This window comes from Balaenoptera physalus, assembly GCF_965194825.1.
Source record: "Balaenoptera physalus genome assembly, chromosome: 16".
Classification (NCBI taxonomy): domain Eukaryota; kingdom Metazoa; phylum Chordata; class Mammalia; order Artiodactyla; family Balaenopteridae; genus Balaenoptera; species Balaenoptera physalus.
In genome coordinates, this window is record NC_138898.1 from 13799432 (window position 1) to 13810644 (window position 11213).

Here is an 11213-nt window from a genome sequence, read left to right on the forward strand (position 1 = left end):
TTGGTTCTCCACCGGGGGCAGTTTTTGTCTCTGTCCCCTCTCCAGAGACCCTGGCAATGACTGCAGACGTTTGTGGTTGTCATAACCGAGGGAGGTGCCGCTGGCATCGAGAGGGCAGGGGCCAGGGATGCTGCTAAATAAACACCCTGCCAAATGCACAGGACGGCCCCCCGCAGTGGAGCCCATCCTGGACTCATGGCGTTAAATAAGTGATCCCAGTGCTCACGTGAAGGAAAAAGTGTTGGTTTGGAACTAATCGGTCTTTGAAATCTCTTTCTATAAATTTATTTATTTATTTATTTATTTATTTTTAGCTGCGTTGGGTCTTTGTTGCTGCGCGCGGGCTTTCTCTAGTTGCGGGGAGTGGGGGCTACTCTTCATTGCAGTGCGAGGGCTTCTCATTGCGGTGGCTCCTCTTGTTGCAGAGCATGGGCTCTGGGCGCGCAGGCTTCAGTAGTTGTGGCTCGCAGGCTTCAGTGGTTGTGGCTCGCAGGCTCTAGAGCGCAGGCTCAGTAGCTGTGGCACACGGGTTTAGTTGCTCCGCGGCATGTGGGATCCTCCCGGACCAGGGCTCGAATCCATGTCCCCTGCATGGGCAGGCGGATTCTTAACCACTGTGCCACCAGGGAAGTCCCCTGAAATCTCTTTCTAATACAGAGCAAGCAGATCCCAGGCTAGGAGACTCCAGCAGGAAACACACTGTCTAGTTAGAATTTATTAATAATATTTATTAGTGATTATTTTACAGTTAGCATTTATTTATGGCTAATATTAGATTTCTATGCTTAGAAATAAAAGTCTCCATTTCAAATAATTTATTTAAATACAAATAACAGGGCTTCCCTGGTGGCACAGTGGTTAAGAATCCGCCTGCCCATGCAGGGGACACGGGTTTGAGACCTGGTTCAGGAAGATCCCACATGCCGCAGAGCTGCTGGGACCCGCGTGCCTGGAGCCCGTGCTCCACAACGAGAGAGGCCACTGCAACAAGAAGCCCGCTCACTGCAACGAGGAGTAGCCCCCGCTCGCCACAACTAGAGAAAAACCTGCGTGCAGCAGCGAAGACCCAACGCACCCAAAAATAAATAAAATAAGTTAAATACAAGTAACATAAATAATATGATAAGGGAGTATATCTACGGATTGGCAAGTTTTTCAAAGGTGATACACGAATGACCCAAATTTGAGAAGCTCTGGGGCAGGGGTTGGTAAGCTTTTTTTTATGAAGGTCCAGAGAGTAAATATTTCAGGATTTGTGGCCTGGGTGGTCTGTCAGAAGCGCTTAACTCTGCTGTTAATAGGGTAAAACATGAGGTGAAAACTGGTCTAAAATTAGAAACGATGAAATGAGTAATTGGAACAGCAGTTTACAGGGTGTTTGTTTCACGAACATTCTTTTCTCTCCAGAACGATTTAATAAAACTTGAATCACAGACTCTTAGAAATGAACATATTTTCATGCCCAGTCTGGAATTCCTGTGCCTGGAAAGCTTTGGTCCAGCCACCCTGGGCCTGTGCTTGTGCCCTGAGTGGGCCTGGGTGGCAGCTGCGTCTCTTACAGGTGGTGGTTTGCGCAGAACGGGGTTCCCCGTGGGCCCGGGAGCCACCACGCTCGGCTTATACTTGGCTTCTGTCCCCTTTCGCCCTCAGCTACCGCGCCTCAGCAGGAAGCAGACGCCGAGGTGAACACGGAAACACTAAACAAGTCATCCCAGGGGGCCTCCTCCAACACGCAGGCAGCCCCCCCGGAAACCAGCACCTCGAAAGAGAAGGAGACGCCAGCCGAGAAAAGCAAGGACGGTGGCTCGGTGAGTCTCCATCCCACATGCCTTTGGGCCACACAGAGTCTCAGACCCACCCCCGTGCCCGCCACCCCGGCGGGTCCTGTGCTGTAGGGAGGTTTGTCTGTCTTCAGGCTGCAGGTGGGGGTGACAGTCTTAGCAGGGCTCCTTTTCTTTCACAAGGTGCATGTTTAGGGCAGCGTTGTCCCCAAACCTTCTGAGACGATGGGAATGTTTAGTACCTGCTCTGCCCCAGTGTGGGAGCCACTAGCCGCATGTAGCTGTTGCGCACTTGAACCGTGGCTAGTGTGACTGAGGATCTGGATTTTAAATTTTACTGAATTATAATTAATTTAAATACAGGTAGTCACAGGAGGCTGGTGGCTGCTCTGTTGGACACACAGGTTCCACCTCCTACTTGCCCAGCGTGTGGTGTATGTAATTGCACGCAAACGTTACTTTAGGTGGCACCTTGATCATTTTTTACATCTGTAGTCGTCATGTATTTATTTCATGTCTATTAGGAAAAAAGCAAGTCATCCCAGCAGTTGAAACCCTTTTGATTTCATTGATATTATTGCCTAGTAAGAGGTTAAGGTGAAGTAAAAGTGAACTGATATAATTTGATGTAATATGCAGTCAGCCCTCCGTATCCGTGAGTTTCTCATCCTTGGATGCAACCAACCGAAATTCCATCCATGTTTGGTTGAATCCATGGATTCGAAATCCTCGGATACAGAGGGCCCACTGTATTCACCGTCCTAGGCCTTTTTTGTATATAAGGAGCTGGAGCATCCCCAGATGTTGGTATCCTTGGGGGCTCCTGGAACCATCCCACTTCGGGTACTGAGGGACGGCTGTGCTTCCTTTTGGGATGTGGCAGAAATCTGGGGTGGGCGGTAGGTCAGAGAGGGGAGCTGAAGACCAGTGTTCTTGAAGCCGCGGCTCTAGAGTTGAGTGAGGAGCCCTCAGTGCTGTGTTTTGGGGAGGTAGAGCAGAAAAGGGCACAGGTGCAGGGCCCCCCGGCTGACCTGGCCTCCCCCGCCTGAGCACGCCAGGCAGAGGGCACGAGGGTGCTGTAGGGGCCGTGACGAGCGCCCCCATGGATCCCTGGGCTTCCCTGGGGGGGGGGCTGCATTGGCCCCAGTGCCTTGCCTCCATCTCTCTCTTTTTGTATTTCTAGACCCTCGACCTTTCTGGCTCCAGGGAGACGCCCTCCTCCATTCTCTTAGGCTCCAACCAAGGCTCTGGTATGTTGCCCCCTGGTGGGCGAATGGTGCTCTCACGGTCCACACGGGCAGAGGGGAGCCATGAGGAGAAGAAGCCAGAGGGAGAAGCTGAAGGGTGTAGGGCCGTGATTTTCAAACTGTGGGTCCTTAGGGATGCTTGGGGGTGCCCTGGGCGGGTGAGCGGGGGCGAAGGAGTGGTGGGGCAAGGTGGCTTTCAGGCACTTCTCCAAACGGATCAGGATTTAACTGTACTTGTTTGATTTCTTGGGGTTCCACATCAAAGACATAGGGTTCCGTTGCTGACCTGGGGTGGCGTAGAAGATGCATTTGGGTTGGGCAGTTCTTCTGCCCTCAGAGAAATGACCACAGGAAATGAAACTGTGAAACTATCCCTGAGGTCCCAACGCCTGCATTTAGTGGATGAGGGTACTTGAGCATTCAGAGGGAAAAAGAACATTTTTAGGTAGATGATCTTTCTGTAAAACCCTTTCCACTTGAGGGATAACCTGGTAGGCTGTTTTGGGGGATTATCTGACACTGACTTTTGGTTTTCCCCTTCTCTGCAGTTTGAGCTGTCCTCTTTTCTAGCCCAAAGGGTCTTTCCCCTGCACCCTCCTAAACCGGTTTGAGGGCATTCCAGAAGGGTTCAAAGACGGTGTCTTCAGTGAGGACAGTTCTGCTTAATTCAAGGTCCTTCAGCTCTAGGATGTTTCTCTCTGCCGGGTCATTCTCTTCAGCTGAAAACCAAGCATTTTCTTTTAGTCCATAGAGGAAGAAGGGATGTCCTTTGTTAGGGTGGCTGGAGAAAGTTTCCCGAAGGTCTGGAAAGTGGGATTCAGGTTCGGAGTGCACCAGGGGGAGTGGCACGAGCTGACTTCACGAACTTGGCATTAAATACGATTGAACCACCTGTTGAAAAAACTCACTTCTCACTCCCCCTTCAGTCCTCTGGTTACATCTCTGAGAACAAGTTCAGTTTGGTGCTAAGGTATCTTCTTCATCCCTTTGATATCTTCTTCTTTTTTTTTTTTTTTTTGATATCTGTCTTTTTAACTTCAGCAGCAGGCACCCACCTAGAATTTTCTACTACAATTTGGTTTTCATTATGTTGATTTGTAGAGTTGTCTTCTGTGTATGGCAGGTATTATTGCTTTCCTGCTTTTGGTGATGATATAAGAGTTTCTGTTTGACTTAAGTTGAAAATGAGTTTAAAATAAAAGCATGAACTGAGTGGACGTGTCAAAATTGCAAAGGTGGAGTGAGAAGGGCTCAAGTTGGAAATACTGCTGCAGACGAGGTGCTGTTGAGGTTTTGGAGCAGCAAAGTGGTGCAATCCATGTGGGAAGATTAACGGGCCTTGGGAAGATCAGTGATGCCCTGGGAGTATGGAATCTGTTGGGACAGGGAAGCTTGCGTGCAGGAAGGCAGTTGGGAGACACATCGTATCCCAGTTCTGAGGTGGAGGAGGTGTTACCTAGCCCAGGGGTTGGCAAACTTTCTGTAAAGGACCAGAGAGTAAATATTTTAAGCTTCGAGGGCCACACAGTGTCTGTCAGAACTGCTCGACTGCCGTTGTCGGATGAAAGCAGCCACAGATGACACACAAAGAGATGGGTGGGCCTGTACTTGGAAAAACAGGCACTGGCCTGATTTGGCCCATGGGCCGTTGTTGGCTGACCTCCCCCTCCTCCTCGACCTGAAGCACCCTGGTGTCCGAGGGGGTAGAAAGGGAAGTTGGAGAGAGGAGACCAGGAGCCTGGAAGATGCTGGTGACTTGGTGCCGGGGGTGGGGAGTGGGGAGAAGATCATCCCGAGGAGGCTAATGATGAGATGGGGGGGGCAGGGAGGGAGGGAAAGGTCCCACATTGTCAGCAGCTGGTGGAAAAAGCATTTTTCAGGCAGTGCTGCCGTGTTATCTTGGAGTGTGGGCCGAAGGGAACTGAGCGGGAGGTCGCTGGAGGCCAGGTCAGGACAGCGAGCTCAAGGCTTCTCACTTTCCCCTGTTTACTCACCAAAGCACCCTGGGTGATGGTTGGCGTCAGAGCAGACAGACTGGCTCGTTTTCTGATTCTTCTTACGTCTAATGGTTTCTGCTGGCGCTCACTGCTTGCTGGCAGTGTCGATGGAGCTTGTGGAGGAACGTGGGCTTTACAAAGGTTTACAAACACTGAGGTCTCTGAGCTCTTTATAGTCTTCTGGAACTAGGCTGGTTAAGATGAGGGTCTAGTCGGGAGGGGAGGAAGGTTTCGTAGCGGGTAGGAGCTTCCTCGGGGTGGGCGTGGGCCTTTCCTGTTCACTTGTCTCTTCATTTTAAGATTGTAAAGCAATGCATGCATATCCAGTTGACCCTTGAACAACACGGGTTTGAACTGCGCGGGCCCACGTATACGTGCATTTTTTCCCATAGTCAATACGGTTCTACACGATCTGTGGTTCGTTGAATCCGTGGATTTGGATATGGAGGGCCGACCATGAGACTTAAGTGTCCATGGAAATTAGTATCTGTGGTGGGTCCTGGAACCAATCCCCTGTACCATCCCTGACACCAAGAGAAGACTATAGTTAGAGAAAATAAAACTGTACCGGGAAAAACAGTTCCTAGTCCCAGTCTCCATGGCTGTCTTTGGGTACATCTGGCACTTAACCTCCTTATTTGTAAATAGTGTAAATAACCTGTTTCCCCATACTTCTATTTCTGGACTTTATCTAGACGTTGCTTGTTGACTTCTGGCTTTAAAAGATGAGAATTGGGGTCTTTTATCACCTCTCTACTCCCCCTCCTCCCAAACGACTTATGTCACTGTTTGATATGCCTATGGGTTACCTTGGTCAAGTAAAACACTTACTCCTTAGTTCTTGTTCTATCAGCTGGGGACAGTGTCTCTTGCCCCCCCTCTTGGCGCCCATCATCTCCCTCACCTCTCCTACCCCTGTCATATCCAGACTTGCCATCTTCCCACTTTCACTCTCCCATCACCAAGGTGGAGAACATGTATGTGCACCCTCTCCTGTAACTTCAGTTGGGTCTTCTCATTTTCGGCTGTTGGCTGAGCCTAAAAAACTGACATACGATAATCTGTGTTTCCGTCATTCTGATCATGCCATTTGTTGCAGATGTGTACTGTGATTACATTTCCACCTTTGTATGTAGCCTTGCTTTTCCCTGGAGTTTCTGTTTTTTTTTTTTTTTTAATGTTTCCTTTATCATATCTTCAGTGATTTCCCCCAAATTCTTCACTATGACAGTTATTTTATTGAGACACTTTTCCCATCACACATTTTAGACTCTTACCATCTCAGATATTATTTGTTGCTGTCCTTCCGTCATGGCTGAGGAGTGGCCCACTGATACCTCATCTGTAGCCTCTTCCTCAATCCTTCTCACCACATGCACCTCCGTCGCCCTCTCTTCCCTGTTCTGTCAATCAGCCTTGGCAGTAGATTAGTGATTACTTGCCCAGAATAATCTGGATTCCTTGGGTGGAGCTTTCCACCTAAATTGTGGTGCTGGTGCCTCCCCTTGCCCTGGATGAATGAAGCTCTTGGCAGAGCTAGTGGTTCCTAGAATTTTGCTTTCAAAATTCTGCGAATTTATGGCTTTACGTAGTTGCTTTTATGTCATTGTACGCCATATTTCCCACCTGTAATGCCGTGCTATGTCCCGTGATCCTGTTCATGGTTTAATATGCATTTTTAAAAGCCTTAGTCTCCTGTGAATGCATTAAGTTGGAAAAGGGGGACATCAACAAAGCAGCCACCCAGCGCTAAGACCAGTAGCCTGTTGCTGAGCAGAGTAGCGAGGCCTTGGGGTTGTGCGGATTTGAGCCCTCTGCCAGACTCTGAGGCTGCCTGTGCTATCTCTTCAGTTAGCAACAGGTGTGACAAGCAACCTGCCTCTATCCCAACCAGCACAGACCACCAGCCGCACCCCAGCTACCCAGCCCAGAAGTGTAAGTATGACCCCGCCTCACGGAAGCTGCCGGGGAGCTTTTCCCGGCGCGCGGAAGGCTCGTTTTGTGTGTGTCTGTGTGTGTTCTTCTTTGTGGGCGTGTCTTCTCCTGTTCTCCTGAGTGATGGGTCTTGCTTTGCCTTGTTTCCTCTTAGCTTTGCCTCTGGTGGCCATCGGAAACCGCAGTAGAAAAAGAGTTTTTTTGGGGGCCACGCCGCTCAGCTTGTGGGATCTTAGCTCCCCGACCAGGGATCGAACCCACACCCTCGGCAGTGAAAGCGCGGAGTCCTAACCACTGGACTGCCAGGGGAGTCCCCGGTCTGGCTTCTTGAAGGGGCCTCATCCTCGCTCTTTTCATAAAAGGTCCTAGACTAACACCCATTGTCCTCTGCAGTGATGGGTCGAATCAACCACCGCCCCATGTCTGGTCCGTGGGAGGAGTCAGGCTCTGCAGTTACTCAGGTGGCCAGCCTCGCTCTGGGATGCAGCTTCTGTGCTGAGCTCAGCCCTGCTCCCGTTTCTTCTAAGTGGCCCAGCTGGTCTCCGCCTTCAGCAGAGCTGGGGAGACTCAGTGTGACTTGACTGCATTGTTGTAGGATTTTCTCCGTGTGGTGATAACCAGCTGTATCGCTGACCTTCCAGAGAACTGATGGTGTAGGCATCACGAGTAGGGAAGAACGCTTAAGAAGAGGTGGATTCAGGATCCGTAAGACAGCTCCACCCTGGCCCCCCTGCTCTGCCCACCACAGTACTGCCCCCTTTTGGTCACAGATGCAAGTGACTAAGAAGAGTTCTCTCCTGAATGAATATGTTACTTGGGAGATCCTTTGATCATTCTCTTCACTACTTATCTTGCAGAAACAGACCTCAGGACCACATACATGCCTGCCGTATCCCCAGAAAGGTCGCCCCCTAGGCGATGATACGGTCCCTTGCTCCCTCACTCCAATTCTGTCTCTAAGCTTGACAGCCGACTTCTTTCAATCAAATATTATCACCCCACCTCAAGAAGTTAAAAAAGAAAGTTTTGTCCCAATCTGTCTGAACTGGGTAAATGATCTAAGATATGATGGGGTCTTAGTGATGTGCTGGTGGGTCTCTTAGAGTCAGCCATCCTGCTGAGCCTGCAGGCTGGGGCCGTCTCACAGTTGGACAGACACCTGACTTGGCTCTTACTTCAGTGTCCTCATATCTTACTCAGCCACGTTGTAGCTCCTTGTGGCGCACGTGTCCTTGAAGCTCCCGTAGGTCTTACTCTGGTTCTTGCATCCTTCAGTGACCCTTAAGCTTGTCCTTACTGGGAGCCAGTGGGTCTTCACTGTTAAGCCCAGCTGGGCTTAACCGTTCTGGTGCTCTCTCCTCTGCTTCGGGTGGTTTGGTTATAAGTCTGTTTTCCAAGTTGCCTATAAACTGATTAAAGAAACTCCATTAACGGAAGTAAGTAGATCGAATGCCAAATTTCAGTGCCTTCTTTAGTGGCCAAGGTAGGACACAAGGGCATGGGGTGCTTGGTGTCTGGTCATGTAGGAGGAGTGCCTGGTCCCAGGTACCACACAAGAAGTGCCTTCCTCGATAACTTCGTACCTGTCCCCACTCATCTTTATTCTCTCTGAGCATGATTCCCTCCTGTTTTTTTCCAATCAGCTCTTGTTAAATCCTAAAAAAATGAGTTCTGCCCGTGTACGCCACAGACCCACAAATTCAGGGCAGTAAATGGTGGCAGGATTTTGACCATCTGTGTTGTGTGGAGTCGGGCGGGGAAGGTGGTACCAGGGAGCAGGTGCAGATCGCATAGAGGGATGGTTCCGATCCACTGGAAGTGGGCAGGAATGCTAAAAACCTGCCTTCCGGTTGACTTCCCCCCAACCCAGACCATTCCCGGAGCAGTAAATCCAGTTGCTGGAGCGGCAGTGATGAGAAACGGGGAGCGGCACGCTCTGAGCACAACGCCAGCACCAGTTCGAAGAGCCTCATCCCGAAAGAGTCTCGGCTGGACACCTTCTGGGACTAGGGACACGTTGGGGCACAAGTCACCCATCCCATGGAGGAAAAAAAAAACAGACACCAGGAAAACCGGAAACAGCAAAGAAATGTGAGACAGGAGAATCGCCACCCTCAGACTGGAGGATGCCAGCCATTCAGACTTGGCCTTTGCACCTGGCACAGAGGGCAGCCCACACTACGTCACGTCCAGCATTAGCCTTGACAGAGGACTGTTCCACCCACATGAAACCTATGCTTTAGATGTAAATAATGTACAATTTGTGGATGTCATTGAGCCTAGAGTACCTTCCCCTTTTTATATTTGTATTGACTTTAACTTATAAAAAAAAATAGAGAGAGAAAAACAATAAAAAAAAAAAAGAAACACACCCAACAACAAAAAGAATGTTTGGATGTTGGAGAAGGGACGGTCAGCCAGCCCACCTGTCACAGTGGTATGGAGAGGGCGTGGGGATCACCATGGCACACAGGTCCTTATCCTGGGATGCCCAGGGGAAAGTGAGCCGTTTCCATTTGTATGTCTGTACACAGCACATTGGGATCAGGAATTTCCAGCACAGATTCGGTGCTGTCGTGGGCACATCACATCCATCCATTGGCCCCTTTCAAATGCTGTGTTATCATGTTTTAAAAGGCAAGCTCTCTGGACCAGTAGGACATGTGGAGGAGCTCGTTTATTTTATGTGATTTCCATGATGACTCTACTCCTATAAAAGGGAAGAAAAAAACCAACGTCCTTGTTTACAGAATATCAACTAGAAACAAGCCCTGCTCAGCTCAGTTGCAGAAGGGAAGAACTTAGAAAGCGTTCAAGTCAGAAGCTCTGAAACAAAGAGAGATCTTTGCTTTGCTTTGTGGTTCCTTTAAAGACACTCACACCCACTTGGTAAGAGACGGGCCGTGCTTTGCGGAAGTGAGAAGTCAAAGGCAAGACGCACGCGGAGGACATTTCAGTCTGGGATGAAGCATGTATGTATTATTTATATGATGGAATTTTACGTTTTTATGTCAGCATGAAACAAAGGCAGTGTGAGAGGACGCAGGACACCGCCGTGCTGTCTGTTACACTACGTATGCTGTAGTACCATTTTGTATGTTGTGTAAAACAAGAAGCATTGAACAAAGCAAAAAGATGATGTATGTATATGAGAAAAATTAATTGTACGATATCATTCCAGTACCTTCTGTTGTACATTTTAGTCTCGTTTCCTTTCTCTTCATTGTTGGTAAGAGGATGCGAACTGTACAGTTTCCAGCTAGTTACCCATATTAGAGAAGAAATAAAAAGAGTATTAGAAGAAAACAGGAGAGAAAGAACATTTGTGAATTGCAGTTGTCAAAAAAAAAAAATAGCCTAGCTGGCCTTATTTGTGAAGCATAATTGCTTTTAGCATATGGAAGTATTTTTTCACATTTTCTTTGTATAAAATTTGTATTAAACTTAAATATCTTTTTTGATGATGGTGTTTCTTTGTGACTGAGCCAGTGGACTCACACGGTATGCTCTTTTGGGTTCCCCCACCCCCCAGTTTTTTCAGATTCTTCACCTTTTTTTAATTAAACTGTTTTGGAAAAATGGCTTGGTCGTCCTCGATGCAGTTTTCCATTTGGTCAGGATGGCCGTGTCACGTTTGCCCGATCAAACACGGGAGACGGGGCCACGAGAGGTTAGGAACAACATCTCCGTGGGTGGCGGGCACATTATAAATAAGGGCCCCTAGTGGGTGCTTTCCTGGGAAGTCCAGTTCCTGGGAATTTACTGACAGAGATGTAGAACAGAAGGGAAATCCTGGAACAACATCTCCATGGGTGGCAGGCACATTATAAATAAGGGGCCCTAGTGGGTGCTTTCCTGGGAAGTCCAGTTCCTGGGAATTTACTGACAGAGATTTAGAACAGAAGGGAAATCCTGGGTCAGTCTTGGAAAAACAGTGGGAGGGGAGTGAATTGCCTTTCCGTGGCCAAGATGGGGGCCTGAGCTCCTAGGAGTTCCATGGGCAGTGTGGGGCCTTGGCTGTGCCCAGGCACACCCTGGTCATTTCATCTTCATGTGTCACAAAATTACTTTGATTTTTTTTCCCTCAACCATTTAAACATGTAAACACTTCTCAGCTCAAGGCTGGACAAAAGCAGGGCATGGACTGGATTTAGCCCGCAGGCCATCACTGACTGGTGCTGTGAAAGGAACAAAATGGGGCTGGTTTAGAGAGGACCTTACAAGAGCTTCTTTGTGCCTCTTTGTGGGTGTGG

The 11213-nt window shown here is 49.0% G+C and overlaps 1 protein-coding gene across 28 annotated transcripts in view; it reads left to right on the top strand.

Moving 5' to 3' along the window:
* ZMYND8 (zinc finger MYND-type containing 8) overlaps positions 1 to 10542 on the top strand; it is a 129088-nt gene extending 118546 nt beyond the window's left edge. For 18 of the 28 annotated variants that reach the window (XM_082431387.1, XM_082431383.1, XM_082431384.1 and 15 more), the window contains 4 exons: positions 1651 to 1808; positions 2965 to 3031; positions 6877 to 6960; positions 8831 to 10542. In XM_082431387.1, the coding sequence (XP_082287513.1) occupies positions 1651 to 1808; positions 2965 to 3031; positions 6877 to 6960; positions 8831 to 8970 (449 nt within the window). In that variant the 3' untranslated portion in view covers positions 8971 to 10542. Of the gene's footprint in view, positions 1 to 1650; positions 1809 to 2964; positions 3046 to 6876; positions 6961 to 7114; positions 8757 to 8830 lie in introns of those variants that run through there. The other 10 variants (XM_082431376.1, XM_082431386.1, XM_082431366.1 and 7 more) reach the window with 4 other exon arrangements.
* The last annotated feature ends 671 nt before the right edge of the window (positions 10543 to 11213 follow it).